Below are 18915 nucleotides of genomic sequence, written 5' to 3'. Positions count from 1 at the left end.
TCAGGATGTGACGTCACTAACTGTCACTTTCAGTTTGCTCAAACCAGTTTGATCAAATTATTTGATGGTGGGACGCGGCCTTTATTCTCTTTTTTATTTCTGATGTTTGATCTTCTTTACTCAGTTTCATTATTTGCCCTAGGTGTATATATTCCTTGACTTTCTGTATTGTATTTGTTCCTGTTTGCATGGTTTCGTTGTCCTCTTCTACGTTTGTCATATATATATATATATATATATATATATATATATATATATATATATATATATATATATATATATATATATTGTTATATTTCTATTTGATATGAAAATTAAATTTTGATAATTATAAACAAAATTCAATTTAATATAAAATATTTTCAATTTTCTCAACCACGGGCATATAAATTTAAAACAACCTGTATACAACAAATTGTTATATGTAATTTTAAGAAGTGATTAGAATAAGCGTACGAAACTCGGAACAATGTGCTTAGATAAACAAAGTGAATGACGCGTACCATTATCGTTCTTCTCGGAAGGTCGATCATTAGCCTATGCTAAATAAAACTCAGTGAAATAGATGATAGTTCATTATCGTTTTTCGCGGAAGGTTTCGATCATTAGCCTATGCTAAATAAGACTCATTTGAAAGAGAGAATAGGTCATTAAAATTTGTAAATAGTTAGAAAGTATTTTAGAATGGGAATTAAATATTTTCTTTTGAAATCCATTAAGCATATTTAGAAAGATTAAAAATTGGTTTTGAGGAATATTACGAATGAGAGTTGGTGGTGGAAGATTGATTTGTGAATCTGGAAGGGATATTTAGAAAGTAGGGGAATGGATGACAAAGTGAGAGCAGAATGTTTTGAGCTGTCGAGAAGTGAAGTCGAGTAATAGACGGTAGTGTACGGAGAGTGAGAAAGCCGGTGTAGTTCCGTGAATGTGGAGTATCTATCGTGGAACGAGAAGTAGGCCAGGTCGAGAGTAAAAGAACCTTTTTGAGCCAAGAGTGTCCCGGTAGCTGATAGCAGTTTCGAGAAAGGTAGAACACAGCATCACGACAGACGCAGGAACGAGAGCTATTCGAGCTAGTTTTTCAAAGGAGAACATTACTGGAAGCCAGGACGAGGTTTGATCGCAGCCAAGGATAGCAGGAAACGGGTCTTGTGTGAGGACATTTTCAGTTCACCAGGAAAAGGTCAGTCTCATTTGTTTGGACATGAATGTATGGGTTTTTCGTATTAAATTCCACATAAAAAATTGAATAACATAATCAATAATATCAGAAAAGCTTCATCAAACTTAAATAGAGTTGTTCCTAATAATTCCTAATAGTTAAATGTTAATAAAAACTTTCAATTGAAAACCAAAAGGAAATAAGATTCCCATTTGTAAATGTTATGTTTAAGAATAATAAGAAATAGCAAATATTAAGCATTGATTGCCTTTTAAATAAAATAAAATATTTTGATTATAATTGTAACCCATATGTGTATTTTTTTTTACTCTTTTCTTTTCTATCCCGATTAGGAACCATTAAGAAATATTTAGAAGCCACGAAAGTAAGTAATTAATTTATAATTCGCCCTGAGATTGAAAACATATTGATATGTGATCTGGTTAATTAATTAGATTAGTATTAATACATTGATTAAATTAAGTGACATATAAGAATATTATCTCATATCAATAATCAAGATCACATCAACTGTCGTCCAACGTGGAAAGCATTGTAAAGTATTTCTAGTGGCAAATTTGAAGGATAGAAAGAGTAAAGCCGGTATTTGAAAATTTATATGCCTGTGGTAAAAAGTGAGACACTTACATTTGATAACATAAAATTTTAGATCTCTTTAGGTACAAATTTTACATAACTGATTTAATATTTTATTTTTACGATATTTACATTTGATATATTTATTGACAATTTATAATATTTGGGTAAAAAAAAAAGTCGTCTTGGTAACATACTAGTAAAATTTCATATTTGGCGGGGATAATACTTCTTGAAAACAAATGTCTGTGACAAGAAGCCAAAGCAAGGACAACAAAAAACAAAAAGAACATTCAGACCAAGAAGATATTTTAGACACGACAATCATGGCATCAGAACAGCAAGAATTATCAGGAATAGATAAACTATTACAACTGATGCAACTCCAGTCACAAAAGCTGGATGACAATCAAAGAGAAACAAAACAAGCAATGGATGAAGCAAAAAGGACAATGGATAAAAATCAGGAGGAAACAAAACAGAAAATGGATGAAACACAACAAAAATTGGATCAAAAAATGGATGAAACACAACAAAAAATGGATGAAACACAACAAAAAGTGGATCAAAAAATGGATGAAACACAACAAAAATTGGATCAAAAAATGGATGAAACACAACAAAAAATGAAACAAGCAATAGAAGAGAACAACAAGAAAATGGAGGAACGCATAGGAAAGTATGAAAAGGAAGTAAAAGGATGTTTGACAATGATCAAGAACGATATGGGACAACAAGAGACAGAGATTAAAGAAATCAAAAGCAAAATAAAGGAAATAACGAATTGCCAGAAAAAGGAAATAGAAAATTTGGAAAATAAGTTGGAAAATGCTATTCAAGTAGACAGAGAAGAAGTGGAAAAAAGAATCACAGAAATAGAAAAACAAGTCACCGAAAACCGGACGCAACAAAATGTAGGAGAAAGAAGAGAAATGGTTATACATAGCACAGATGACGTGAAGATAAGGTTTGGCGGGGATGTAAGAAGATTACACCCAGTGCCGTTCATAAATAGCCTGAAAAAGAAAATACAACACATCGGAAATTTCGAAACAACAAAAGAAACTATCAGAAACCATCTCAAATATGAAGCAAGCCTATGGTTCGATAGTAAAGAAGAAGAATTCGGCAATTGGCAACAATTTGAACAAAAATTTTTGAATTATTTCTGGGGAAAAGTCCAACAATTGGAAATTAACAAGGAATTGCAAAATGGGAAATACAATGATAGGATGGGTGTATCAGAAAGGACATATGCTTTGCAAATTTACAATAATGCAAAACATTTACAATATAATTACTCATCGGAACAATTAGTCGAACTGATTGCAAGACATTTCGAGGAGACGCTGGAAGACCATATCACATTGCAAAATTACAAAGACATAGATAGTTTATGCCAATTCCTACAAATAAGAGAATCACGTCTAAGAGAAAGAAAATCAAGAAGGTCGCGAGAAGATTACAGGCCCCGAGAAACACAAGATTACAGAGATAGAAATCAAAATAGGAGGGACTATACAAGACGAGATTTTAATCCCAGAAGGGAAAACGAAAATAGAGACAACGGAAGAGGAAATTATGAACAAAGAAATAGGCAATGGAATGAGGACAGAAATCGAGAATACCAGAATAGAAACACCACACGCTCAAATCAAGAAAACAGAAATAATGGTAGACAAAATGAACAGGGATATCGAGAAAACCGAAACAGATCCGACAGACCAAGAGAAAATAGAAGAGAAGTAAATAATACCCAGACAGATGAATATGACGGAGAGAGACATTATGACGAAAATATAAATAACGATGAGCAACCGGCGTCTTTTCACGACGGCGCTCACTAAAAACCAAAAATCAAACAGGAATCTTTTGTCACCCCAAGGAGTTTATTAAATTGGCAGGAAACAACGAAAAGAAAAATGGAGTTAATTTAAAATTTGTGGATGGATTTATCAACGAGAAACCAATTAAAATTATGATAGACACTGGATCTGAAATAACATTGGTCAACAGAAAACTAATAGAAGAAGTTAACTTAACAAATTTAATTTATAAAATACCTAGGGTAAATTTAGTGGGCGCAAACAAACGGACATTGGCAACTATAAATGAAGGCATACGAGTAATGGTACGACTGGGCAAGAATATGTATGCACTACAATGTGTAATAATGCCAAACATGTCACATGACATGATAGTAGGAGTGGACGAATTGGCAGAAAAACATGTAGTGATAGATTTTAAAAATAATACGATGAAACTAACAGAAGAAAAAGAAAAAGAACAGGACAAGGAACATGAGAAACAAAATACGGACGAATCAGGTAAAGAACAAACAGTGGAAATGAATTTGGCAGCGAAGCAAGGACAAAGAAGAAAAAGGAGAAAAGGTCAGAAAAAGATAAAAGAAAATGAAACCTGTGGCTCCTCAAAAGAAGAGTTGAGGCCAGAAGAAGAAAATTTGAGAGTATCAGAAACAAAGGAAACCTGGGATTCCTCAAAAGAAGAGACGGGCTCAGGAGAAGAAGAAATAAAGCTAAAAAATGAAAGTGAAAAGAATATGATTGAAACAGTGGTATTTGAAGAGGAGGTATATGCAAACGAGGATGCAGAATGCACGGTAAACATGTGTGAAGAATCTGAGAAAAAAGACAGAAAATTGATATGTGGAGAAGGGAAAGAAAAAGAATTGCGGTTGATGTTAAGAAACTACGAAAATTTGATCAATGAGGAAAACAGAGTGGCTAAAAAGTACGAACATTCATTTGAGGTGAAAAACTTGGGAAATTTTCGATCAAAGACTTACCCGATTCCATACAAGTATCGACAAGAGGTGAAAGAAGAAATAAATAAAATGTTGGAAGATCAAATCATCGAAAGATGTGATTCACCGTATGTTAACCCGATTGTGATAGTAAAGAAAAGCAGTGGAGAATTGAGATTATGTTTAGATGCCAGGAATATCAACCAGCACACTGTATCACAATATGAATCACCTCTAAACATCGAGGCCATTTTTGGAAGAATCACCGGGTCACACATATTTTCGAAAATTGACTTAAAACACAGTTTTTGGTTGATACCGTTAGCTGAAAAGTGTAGAAACTACACCGCTTTTTCTATTGATGGTATTGTCTACCGGTTTAAGGTAGTGCCGTTTGGATTGCAGAGTGCTTGTGCTGCACTCGTCCGAGCTCTACATACCATTTTGAATCGCCACGAAGATTTCATAGTTCATTATATCGATGATTTATTAATTTTTTCACAAGATACTCAGAGTCATCTGAAACACATAGAAATAATTCTGGAAGAATTGGACACAGCGGGATTGAAATTAAACATTGAAAAATGTCAATTTTTTCAAAAAGAAGTCATTTATTTGGGTTTTCAATTGGACACCAAAACAGTAAGATTATCCGAAGACAGAGTCAAGCTCATAGATGAATACCCAAGACCAACGAATTTGAAAACATTGAGAGGTTTTCTTGGCACGATTAATTATTTTAAAAAACTGATTCCCGATTTGAGCCAAAAGGAAATCCCTCTGATAAAGTTGCTTAAAAAAGGAATAAAATGGAATTGGAAAGAAGAACAGGAGGAAGCTTTCGAAACATTAAAACGAGAATTCGCAAAAGGAACGAAAATATACCACCCCATTTACAATTTACCTTTTATACTCCGAACTGATGCGTCCATACAAAAATTTGCAGGAGTTCTGTCTCAAATACAAAACGACCAAGAAGTGCCGATATGTTTTATATCGCGAGTAACTAAAACACATGAGAGAAAATATAGTGTTACAGAATTGGAGTTTGCCAGTGTACTATATTGCGTAAACAAATTGAGGTTTTACTTATTGGGAGCAAAATTCACAATCGAAACAGACCATGCAGCTTTAGTACATATCATGAAGAATAGATTAGTAAATAATAGAATACATAGAGGCATTCTATTATTACAGGAGTATGATTTTGAGTTCCGATATATAAAAGGAAAAGACAACATAATAGCCGACGCTCTAACACGGGATGAGGACACGGGAAAAAAGGAAACAATTACTCTACAGGTGGGACTAAATAGATTAATACAAGAAGAAGGGATATATTCGTTAAATGAGATAAGGACAAACCAAGAAGACCTAGAGGAAAGAGAGAAAAGAAGAGCGGAAGTAGAAAATGACATATATTTTAAGAGAATAGACGGAAAGGAACTATATTTAGTGACACAGACATTGGCCGAAAAGATAATAAAGAAATTACATGAGGACAATGGGCATATCGGTAGCAGAAACGTTTGGCTCGTTTTTAGGGAAAATTACATCAGCCGACAGGATTACCGCATTGCAAAGGAAATTACCCAGAAGTGCGATGTATGTCAAAAATATAAGAGTCGGAATTTCAAAAACGAAAATGTTGCCAAAAATATTGAAGCCCGAAACAAACTAGACATTGTAGCAATAGATATGTTAAGCGATCTAATTATGACCACTAAAAGGAACAAACATATTCTGGTAATGGTGGATGTGTTTTCAAAATACGTAAAATTATATAGTTGCCGCACCACAAAGGGGGAGGAAATATTAAGAAAAATCGACAATTTTATAGCCATAGTAGGAACACCAAAAAAGATTCTACTGGACAATGCAACGTATTTCCGAAATGATCGTTTCAAGGGACAACTTCGAGAACGAGGAATAGAGACAAATTTTGTCAGCATCAGGCATCCACAGAGTAATCCTTCGGAACGATTCATACAGGAAGTGACGAAATTTCTTCGCATTGCAACAGATGGTCAACATCGCCACTGGGACAGGAAAATGGCGGAAATAGAAAGGTATCTAAATACAATTCCGAGCACAGTAACAAAAGAGACCCCAGAATACATCATGAAGGGTGTATTGCCGATAAGGCCATGGGAAGACCAAGAGCCAAAAGAATATCAACAGGTGATTGAAACCGTACAGAGAAGATTACGGCGAAGCAACGAAAAATATATCCAAAGACAGGAACAAAATAGAAAAAGAAGACCAGTGACTTTCCAAAAGGGTGAAAAAGTACTCGTGAGGGCATTACGAGTATCAAATCTTCCTGGGGGCATTTGCGCAAAGTTGATGCCTGTTTTCGAAGGCCCGTACATCGTGAATAATGAAAATGGGATAAATAGTTATGAGTTGAGGCACAGGAACTCGGAAAAGATCCGAGGAATTTATAATATTCACGATGTATACAAATATCACGAATAAAAGACAGAATTACATGAAGTAGATAGTAAGTTAGGATATAAGACGTAGATTAAAGTAAGGAAATATACAGGGAGTTGGTTGTGCATCGAGAAAATTTATTTAAAAATGCAGATAAATTTTATCGAATACAAGGCGGGGATTTGTTATATTTCTATTTGATATGAAAATTAAATTTTGATAATTATAAACAAAATTCAATTTAATATAAAATATTTTCAATTTTCTCAACCACGGGCATATAAATTTAAAACAACCTGTATACAACAAATTGTTATATGTAATTTTAAGAAGTGATTAGAATAAGCGTACGAAACTCGGAACAATGTGCTTAGATAAACAAAGTGAATGACGCGTACCATTATCGTTCTTCTCGGAAGGTCGATCATTAGCCTATGCTAAATAAAACTCAGTGAAATAGATGATAGTTCATTATCGTTTTTCGCGGAAGGTTTCGATCATTAGCCTATGCTAAATAAGACTCATTTGAAAGAGAGAATAGGTCATTAAAATTTGTAAATAGTTAGAAAGTATTTTAGAATGGGAATTAAATATTTTCTTTTGAAATCCATTAAGCATATTTAGAAAGATTAAAAATTGGTTTTGAGGAATATTACGAATGAGAGTTGGTGGTGGAAGATTGATTTGTGAATCTGGAAGGGATATTTAGAAAGTAGGGGAATGGATGACAAAGTGAGAGCAGAATGTTTTGAGCTGTCGAGAAGTGAAGTCGAGTAATAGACGGTAGTGTACGGAGAGTGAGAAAGCCGGTGTAGTTCCGTGAGTGTGGAGTATCTATCGTGGAACGAGAAGTAGGCCAGGTCGAGAGTAAAAGAACCTTTTTGAGCCAAGAGTGTCCCGGTAGCTGATAGCAGTTTCGAGAAAGGTAGAACACAGCATCACGACAGACGCAGGAACGAGAGCTATTCGAGCTAGTTTTTCAAAGGAGAACATTACTGGAAGCCAGGACGAGGTTTGATCGCAGCCAAGGATAGCAGGAAACGGGTCTTGTGTGAGGACATTTTCAGTTCACCAGGAAAAGGTCAGTCTCATTTGTTTGGACATGAATGTATGGGTTTTTCGTATTAAATTCCACATAAAAAATTGAATAACATAATCAATAATATCAGAAAAGCTTCATCAAACTTAAATAGAGTTGTTCCTAATAATTCCTAATAGTTAAATGTTAATAAAAACTTTCAATTGAAAACCAAAAGGAAATAAGATTCCCATTTGTAAATGTTATGTTTAAGAATAATAAGAAATAGCAAATATTAAGCATTGATTGCCTTTTAAATAAAATAAAATATTTTGATTATAATTGTAACCCATATGTGTATTTTTTTTACTCTTTTCTTTTCTATCCCGATTAGGAACCATTAAGAAATATTTAGAAGCCACGAAAGTAAGTAATTAATTTATAATTCGCCCTGAGATTGAAAACATATTGATATGTGATCTGGTTAATTAATTAGATTAGTATTAATACATTGATTAAATTAAGTGACATATAAGAATATTATCTCATATCAATAATCAAGATCACATCAATATATATATATATATATATATATATATATATATATATATATATATATATATATATATATATATAATTTTTGTGTAGTTCATTTTTAGACTTATCTCGTTTGCTTCCTTGTCCAATTGTGCGATCATTTCGTTAAGATCTTTCATATTGTTTGATATCACCGTTATGTCATCCGCATATGTCAGGTTTTTGGATATATATTAGAAAAAATAACTTACCTACGAATGATAAAATAACCGTTGGGACATTCGCAGACGACACTACTATTTTTGCCAAGCATGACGATCCTATTGCAGCAACCCCGAAATCTCCAAGAGCATCTAAACTCGCTGGAAATATGGCTGAGGAAGTGGAAATTTAAGTTAAACGAAACAAAATCATTCCATATAACATTCACTCCCCGGACAGGAACTTGCCCATCAATCAAATAAGAATACCACAGAATAATCAAGTAAAATATTTAGGGCTTCACTTTGACAGCAAACTCAACTGGAAACACCATATAACAAAGAAAAGAACACAACTTGACCTGAAAACCAAAGAACTTACTGGCTCACCCAACGCCCAACCTTTTTTAGGTTCCTTGTACGCCCAAGGGTGGGTAAAAAATGTCTACCTCGAAAATAGCTAGTATATTTATTGAGAGTTGTTGGAAAGGGATTAAACTTAAGAATCTTATGCTTAATAAGCACATCATCTTCTAAAATATTTACAAACAATTTACAAACCTTATAACAAAATTACAATGTTCATCAAAATTAACATACCAATAAAAGCCAGTAATTCAGATTTTACGATTTTCTCCACATTCTTGTTTCAGCTTCCTCATTGGCGGATAATTATGTCGATTATGTAATTATACGTCGATAATTATTATATGGATTATGTTCCTACCAACGAGAAATTATATATAAACCTTTAGTAACAAGTTTTACAAAGGGTGTACCTTTTATGCCCACCCATATTTAACTCAAGATATTACTTTTATTTTCAAAAATATCGGTAGAACCAATTTAACATTCGATAAAAGTCAGTCTTTTTATCAATAAATAATTTTTGGAAAATTTTTAAACACGTAATAAATATGTCACAAGGGAATACGCATTTGGTGGACATTTTTTACCCACCCGTGGGCGTTTAAGGGTTAAAGCCAATCTGGACTTATAGCATTGAACTGTGGGGCTGTGCTAGCAAATATCCAGAGAACACAATACAAGATACTTCGAGCAATATTAAATGCACCATGGTTGACCATGGCCCCTTAAACATGCTATTAAGTGAGCCATGGTCAAACTTCAAACTCAACAAAAATTTCCAAATACTCAAACAAAATCTAAATGGAATGGTATGAACTATATCTAAATGGAATGGTATGGTATGAAATTTGAAATTATTGGTATTGGCCTATATACTATATTACTTCTCTATATCTGTACCGATGAGGTAAAGGGTAGTAACTCCATTTTTTCTAATTTGGACTTAATACTTTTGCTAAGCTTAAAGGCCGCGTCTCACCATCAAATAATTTGATCAAACAGTTTGAGCAAACTTGACGTACTTGAGGAAGTACGTCAAAGTGACGTCACAATTGCAGTTTTTTTGAAATTCTAAAAATCTGTGCTCTCACTATCAGTCTAGTTTGATCAAATTTTTTGTATTGAGTTGTCTAACTTGTTTGTACTTTATTTAAAATTAAAATTTTTCATTATTATCCACAATGAACACTCAGGATGTGACGTCACTAACTGTCACTTTCAGTTTGCTCAAACCAGGGCCCGGATTACGTACACTCGATACGCATCGTATCCGCCATGTTTTACTGTAGCGCCTTATGGGAAAACATGGCGGATACGATGCGTATCGAGTGTACGTAATCCGGGCCCAGTTTGAATCAAATTATTTGATGGTGGGACGCGGTCTTAACATGTTCCAGTTTTATTTCTGGCAAAAGATGGTATGCGAAGTATTACTGGTGGCCTATATATTCTTATAAGAAAAAGTAGTATATCCTTTGGAGAACGAGGTACACTTCGCGTCAAAAAAAACTGGTACAACTCTTATAACCGAAAATAGTGTTTTTCAAGTTGTGTAAGTTGATCTTGTCACAAGTGTCATTCCAATTTATAGGGCAACGTTGCCAGTTCAACGAAAATATTATATCAAACTATATAGGTAAAAACGGGGCTGTGCGATAGACCGCATTTTTTAATATATTAAAAACTAAAACAATTGTAATTTTTCGTCATCTCAATTAAGTATCCATACATTGACTCGTGTTTTATTATAATTTATGGAAATATTTCAATTCAAAAATAATGATAGATAATAAATCTTGACATGACTTTAAATTATTATGTTTAATGTCAAATCGAGAGGTGTGATTGGTTTCTCGTAAATTGTAGGACAAAACTGCATTAAGTTGTGTAGAATAAATAAAACACACTGGAAAAATTAAAAACTTAATTTGAAATTAATAAAAAATGAATAACTTTTACGGTGAACAAGTGTGTAATTTAAATATATGTATTACAATTCGAAATATACATTTCAAAAGTTATTTTTTTGTATTTAGATTTAGTGCAATTCCGTTATCTGTGATGGCAACAACGAAGTGATTCAAGAACAGTAATTGTCAGTCTGGACACAGGTTTACATTGGGAAAAAAAAGTGTACCAGTTTTATATGACGCGAAGTGTACGAGGTAAAGGGTGGTAACTCCAGCAGCTGTCGGATTTGTTTATCGGGCGCGCTATTTTGCGCGTGGTAAACAGCAGTATCTCCATACAAATGTTAGTCACTTTGATTGACAGAGACTTTTATTTGAAGGATAGTTGACAGTAACAAAAAATAAAAGCAACTGCGACCAATCTTAGAGAACGCAGTTACCATTACATTATGAAAAACCGAACGGTATAACATAAAAGAAAAAGGATCACTTACTAATCCTTTTACAGGGGATCCCCAGTCAGTTTCAAGAGTTTAATAGAAATTTAGTTGTTACCAAAAAATGTTGATGATAGCGATTGTGAATAAATGTTTTTATCATTTTTGTATTTTTATTTAAGCTTATAAAGGCACTTACTATTTTGTACAATATTGTCAAATATATAAACAAATTTTTTATCACAGTAGGACAATATTGTTTAACTAATATACAACGTTACAATTATATAAATAAATAATTTCATATGACTTCAGATTAAGAATGATTGCAATAATTTTCTGGAATTTATCATATTTCCCCATTATCTCAAAACTTCACTACCCTTTACCTCTACGGTACAGATACCCTGACCGGTAAACAAAAAATGAAGATGAACAGATGACAGATGAAGAAAGGAAAATATAAAATATAACATAACCTCCAATTACATCGTCGGTTTGTTGTTTGAAACCTACGAATTTTTGAAACATAATTGTAATTTATTTATAAATTATGGCAGATGATTTAGAAAATGTATGAAACAAATAATAGTGTAGTTTTTAAATAATAATATGACTAATTTTGTAGATTCCGTCTATAACAGTAAAAGAACCCTTGGACTTGGTGAGACTAAGTTTAGATGAAAGAATATATGTAAAAATGCGAAATGATCGTGAACTTCGCGGCAGATTGCATGTAAGTATTTAGAATTATGTAGTTTTTGTATTTTTGTCTTTTTAGCATTAATTAAACTTGTGCGTTTCTATATACTCCTCTTCTTTTCAATAATAATTCATATGGCGTCCAGCTTTGGATCAGTTCACATTACTCTTGAATGTGTTTACTGTGGTGTGTGTAGAGTTTAGAGAGGGGGTTGGCTTTGGACTTAGCACCTTGGCTGCGTTACAGGACAAATAGGCCTCGTATTAGATTAGCAGTATAACATTTCATAGACTGATTTGTCAAATAAAACAATTAAAAAGGATACATTGACTGGATCTGAGATATTTAGATTATCGCCAACCTAATCTGTAAACTGCGGAACTCCATTTATCCAAATTTTACAGGAGACTCAAAAGACTATCTCTGTAAATATGACTAATGCAAATAATAGGTAGCTCCCATTTTCAAAGATAGGATGGTAAAGTGGAAATATTTTGTAGATACACATATCACCAACATTTGTATATTGTTTAATAAGTATTTAATATTACTTACCACCAACTTTTTCTTGAAAATATCACTTTCTAAACAATGATGGGCCAGTAGTGTGGTATGACAAACTAGGAAGTTACATATTTTTCGTATTAAATTTGGCGGCAAGGGAGATACAGTGTATAAGAAGTTGCTATTTAGTCATCTGGTAAAAATATGCACATGCATCCTTTATTAAATGATAAGTAGGGACTTTTTAAAACAGATGGCAGTAATCTCATTTTCAGGGAATTATGTATGCACTGGGGGACCAATTTTAGATTGCCGCACGCAGACTAGGCATTATACAGTATACAGTATGGTGCAAATGAAAGGAATACATTTTGTTATTTTGCAAACCGGTGACTTAATTATCTGAAACAGGTCGATTTTTATTCTAATTATGATATTTTGGTATGTGTGTCATACTAGTGACGTCGTCCATCTGGGTGTGATGATGTTATCGATGATTTTTTTTAAATGGGAATAGGGGTCGTGTGCTAGTTCATTTGAAATGTCATTGAATTCTCTATTCAGTATTCAGTAATATAAACATTTACATAATTATTTGTAAAGGGTGTCCAAAAAATTTTTTTTAATTAAATTATTTGACAAAAAAAAGAAGAATGTATGTAAATTATTTAATTCAAAACGCATTTTACTGTTGTCTAAAAACAGAAAAAAAAATATTTATTTCACAAATAAACATTGCTTTTCGATTAAATTCAATGTTCAAGCCAGCTTCCACCAGCCACCTGCCTCTTGGAAATTTGAACATTTAATTTAAGCCAAAAGCAATGTTTATTTGTGATATAAATATTTTTTTCCTATTTCTGACAGCAGTTGAATGTATTTTGAATTAAATAAATTGTTCTTTTTCTGTTAAACAATTTAATTTAAACAACTTTTTTTAGGCACCCTTTATAAATAATTATGTAAATGTTTATATTTCTGAATAGATAATTAAATAACCTTTCAAATGAGCTGGCACACGACCCCTATTCTCATTTAAAAAAATCATCAATTATGTTATCACACCTAGATGGATGACATCACTAGTATGATTTATATGCCAAAATATCATAATTTAAAAATAAAAATCGACCTGTTTCGAGATTTTTCCTTAAAGTCGTCAGTTTATGAAATAACGAATTTATTCTTTTCATTTGCACCATACTGTATGTCTATGGTACAATCACATAAATCCTACTTGTCTTTGTAATGGTGGTTCATAGCATTTAATGCTTTTGTTTTTCTGTATTTATAAAAAAATATTTTGCCTGCATTTGGGGCCCATCACAAGTTACAGACAATAAAACTACAAAACACAAATACATACTCCTAATATTTGTGCAAAATTAATTTTTTTTCTAGGCTTATGATCAACATATGAACATGATTTTAAGTGATGCTGAAGAAACGATTACTACAGTAGAAATAGATGAGGAGACATATGAAGAAGTTTACAGAACTACAAAGAGAAATATTCCCATGCTTTTTGTAAGGGGAGACGGGGTCATTTTAGTGTCTCCACCAATGCGAACATCCTAATCATACTTTTTAATAATTATTATACTTCTTTCCTGCATATGTAAATGCACATTTATGTTTATAACTAATATAATTAGAATATCTCAAATTTGAAATAAAAACAGTGTTTTTAAATTTTGAATGAACTAGTTTTATTTAATATATTGATAATTTATTAATCTGGTTAATGATGACCAAGTAATTCACTATTATGCCAGTAAATGGCCGCTTTGGACTGTTTTCCGCGTCACGACAGATTTGCTTGACAATTTGGATTCAGGTTCCTCAAATTTTGGTTTCCTTTTGGACTTTAAAGTTTTTTCACTAGGAACTTTTTCCTTTTTGGACTTTGAAGTCAATACTTTTAGTGAGTCAATACCTGTGAGTGAAAATGTTCATTTTTCAAAAAAAAACACGTGTTTTAGACGGTTTTTCGCAAAGTAAGTACTTTATCAAAAAAAAAGAATGTGTGTGTACTTTGTACGCACGTAAGAAGTTATACTTCTATTATATGATTATATGATTATAAACGAAATTAATATACTTTTTATTTATATTTTATTTAAATATTAAATTAATTTATACTTACTACTTCTCAAAAATTTTTATTAAAACAGTGCCAAAAAACACATTAAAAATGCCACAAATGATTTCTGAACATTAATTGTCGGAAAATTTTTTAACTAAATACGTATTTTCTGAAAATAAAATTATATAATAAATATACTTACAATCCTAAAATGTATAAAAAAAAATAAAAAAATAAAAGTTTCTATTGGGATTCGAACCAACTTACCACGCGGCTGGTATTTGCGTTGTATTGGGATTCGCCCGCATTAAAACTTCGCCACAGAGGCAGCTTATCATTATGTGCGAAGATCGTCTAACTAAACAGATTAACCTTTTGACATTTTTAACTTATGTAAATCAAATTATTTTGATTTTGAATTGAAATGATTTAGAATTGAAAAAATACAACAAAACATAGAGTAATAAGACAATATATTAGGTGAATATTAAGGTGTAAAATAAAAGTATTACATACTACTTATGTATTTTGGTAGGTTCAAGGTAGGTATCGGAGCCCGTATAACGACTAATAAATTTCGCAATCACTTGCGTCGTGCAAAGTGGCTATGTTCAAATATCATAACAAAATTTGATCAACTATTTATAAAACACTTACCAGTGAAAGATTCTTTAGCTTTGAATAAGCGAGATCTGCGGCACTCATACTAGGCACAGTTTGATGAGCTTTCACATTGTCATGCAACAATCATCTCTTCTATGTAAATAAGTCCAAAAATATAATATGAAAACTATTTAAAAAGGCAGTATAACCATTAACTAACTTTTTGTTTGTTGTTTCTCTTCCTACAAATTTTAAAACGCAACAAGCATACATTATAACCAAACCATGCACAGTCCCACAGCTGCCATATTGGATAATTTTTGTCATGTCATTTGAACATCCAATCAGAACAAAGTTATAACGCGCATGCGCCCGGTCGCTAGGTTTTCCCATATAAAATTTCACCGTCATTACGCCCGTAAAGAAGTATAACTTCAAAAATATTCACAGCAAAAATGTAGCTGATGAAAAAACGAAAAAAAATATTGTATATATGAAGTTGTAGACCCAATAAAAGCAGAGCTGTAGCTAATGAAATGAGGGGCTCGGTAGTAAACAATGGTAAGGGAAATTGTATGTAAAATATGGCAAGGGACATGGCAAAGCAGAAAGTTTTACTTAGTTTATCCTCCTAATATAGATGGAGCCAGATTAATTTCTTAAAATTTGGTAAGGGACATGCATAAGCATGAAAATTGATGTTTTGCAGAATTGCGTGGATGTTAATTAAACACCGAAGTACTTCTAGTCAGTTTTATTTTAAAAGAAAACTCAATAATTCTACAAATAACTTAAACATCAAAATCAACATTTATTTTTCTTTGACATCTTGTTTTTGCTTACAGTTGACATCTGACACTTATATAACATTGTTTCCAACTACATCATACAATAACAAAAATCCCCTAGATTTGCCGTTGCTTATTTTTACTGGGTATTCAACACCCCCCCTCAACGGTAAATCTCCTAGATCTAAATTAATTTTTTATTCTAAACCTAGCAACTCTCTAAATTTTTTAAACAGAGTTAAACCTAATGGTTTTGTACATATGTCAGCCTGTTGGTCACTTGTATTAAGATATTTTAATACAACAATATTTTCCTTAATTTTATCTCGTACAAAATGAAATCTAATATCAACATGTTTTAGTCTCTTATGAAATTCCGGATTTCTACTAACCCTTATAGCGCTTTGATTGTCTGCATGAATTAGAACCGCTACATAATCAGGTTTTATTTTTAAATCATACATTAAGTATCTTAGCCAACATGCTTCACTCACACATACACTTAGTGCAACATATTCAGCTTCAGTAGAGGACAAACTGACTGTAGACTGTTTCCGTGATGCCCATGACACCGTGCAATTAAAAACTTTGAATACATATCCTGATGTAGATTTTCTATCAGTACGGTCACCTGCCCAATCTGAATCTGAGTACCCTACTATCAAATTTTCCTGTTTATATTTATGTTTATAGTATATCAAACTCATAGTAACTGTGCTTTGAATATATCTCAATACTCTTTTTATTGCTACCCACAAATCGTTACTTGCACATGTTTGATACCTGCTTAATATACCTATAGCTATACACAAATCTGGTCTTGAGCATAACATTGCATACATCAAACATCCTATAGCAACTCTACATTTCTTTTCTATCTCTATGCTCTCAGATTTTTTTCGTTTGAGAAAATCGTGGTGAAAATTATTATCCATTGGTGTTGTTGATGGTTTGCAGCTTGACATGTCAAATTTCTTCAAAACATTTTTTAAGTAAACAGTTTGATTAATTTTTATTTTGCCTTCAGACAAATTTTGAGTTATGCACATACCCAAAAAATGTTTTATTTGACCTAAGTCGTTCATTTTGAAGTTTTTGTTTAAAATGTATTTTATTTTCTCAACTTCTTGATCATTTGTACCTGCCAACAGCAAATCATCAACATACAGCAAAATGTATATCCTACCTTTTTCATTTACTTTAATATAAAGACAATATTCATATTCAGATCTTGAAAAACTCAAATTTTGCATCAAATTATGAAATTTGTCATTCCAATTTTTAGGTGAACTTTTCAAACCATATAAGGATTTTCTTAATTTGCAAATAGTGCCCTCTTTTTCTTTAAATCCCTTTGGGAGTGAAATAAAAACATTTTCTTTAATATCCCCATTTAGAAATGCACTACAAACATCTACTTGATGAATTTTCATATCAAAAGTATTACACATGGCTAAGAAAATCCTTATTGATGGTAATTTTGCTACTGGACTATAAATATCATTAAAAAACATACCAATTTGTTGAAAACCTCTAGCTACCACACGAGCTTTATATTTCACTACTTTACCATTTTCATTTTTCTTTTTCTTGAACACCCACTTGCACTCAATGACTTTTTGACCATCACTACTTTGCACAAACTCCCATGTTTCATTTTCTAGCAACGCATTTATTTCTGATTGCATAGCTTTCTTCCAATTTTTACACTCACTACTGGCCACTGCATCATCATACGTCTGGGGTTCTTCATCATCACTAAAAGTCAACAAACTCATTTCGTCATCATCCAGAACATAATCATCATATCTTGAGGGTCTTTTTATATGTCTTCTCAGGTCATATCCATGCTCCTGCTCTATTTCATTCACATCTTCAACACTGCTATCAGTTTCGAGGTCACTCTCACTGCTTTCTTCTCTATTATTTTGAGGTTCTTCTGCTTCACTGTCATCTTCTTCTGACTTTATCTCCTCACATATCATCTGTATGTTTTTATTCATGTCTGTCTCCCCATTTTTTATTTCTATGGTTTTCTCGGGCAAAAATATGACATCTCGATGAATTTCAACTTTATTTTTGTCTGGGACAAATATTTTGTAACCTTTTACATCCTCACTGTAGCCAATAAAGAAACCAAACATATTTTTTGCATCCCATTTTAATCTCTTCTCTTTTGGGACATGCACTGATACTCTAGAACCAAAACTCTTGAGTGTAGAAATATTATTGACTTTCTTTTTGTACCATAATTCATAAGGTGTCACATTTTTTATGCTACTAGGGCCTGTTCGGTTTAAAACATACACTGCTGTATGTATGGCCTCTGCCCACAAGTTTTTATTCAACTTTTGCCCTTGTATCATAGTTCGGGCTGATTCAACTAGGGTTCTATTTTCCCTCTCAGCCCTACCGTTCTGCTGAGGCGTATACACTACTGATCTCTGATGTTTTATGCCTTGATAGTCAAGCATCTCCTTTATTTCTTGGTTCATAAACTCTAAACCGTTATCTGATCGTAAATTTTTCATCTTGCAGCCTGTCTCTCTCTCGGCTAATGATATAAAATTTTTAAGGTGTTTCTTAACTTCTGATTTATTTTTCATGAAATACGCGTACCTATAATTTGTATAGTCATCCTTTAACAACAGGAAATACCTATTTCCCCCTAAAGACTCTTCTTCCATAGGGCCACATACGTCTGTATGCACTAATTGTAATGGCTCACTTGCTCTTGATTCACTTAACTTGAATGGTATTCTGTGTTGTTTACCTGTTAAACACTGTTCACACAC

General features: G+C 32.6%; 1 protein-coding gene across 1 annotated transcript; it reads left to right on the top strand.

The window, feature by feature from the left end:
• Positions 1-11866: 11866 nt before the first annotated feature.
• LOC114329048 (U6 snRNA-associated Sm-like protein LSm3) lies at positions 11867-14342 on the top strand. Its single transcript, XM_028278060.2, has 3 exons — positions 11867-12010; positions 12065-12172; positions 14045-14342. The coding sequence occupies exons 1-3, from the start codon at positions 11990-11992 to the stop codon at positions 14219-14221; spliced, it is 306 nt and encodes a 101-aa protein (XP_028133861.1). The 5' UTR covers positions 11867-11989; the 3' UTR covers positions 14222-14342.
• Positions 14343-18915: the final 4573 nt, after the last annotated feature.

The sequence above is a fragment of the Diabrotica virgifera genome, chromosome 7 (assembly GCF_917563875.1).
Source record: "Diabrotica virgifera virgifera chromosome 7, PGI_DIABVI_V3a".
NCBI lineage: Eukaryota > Metazoa > Arthropoda > Insecta > Coleoptera > Chrysomelidae > Diabrotica > Diabrotica virgifera.
The sequence above is the reverse complement of the archived record's forward strand: the minus strand, read 5'-3'. Positions and strand labels throughout refer to the sequence as shown.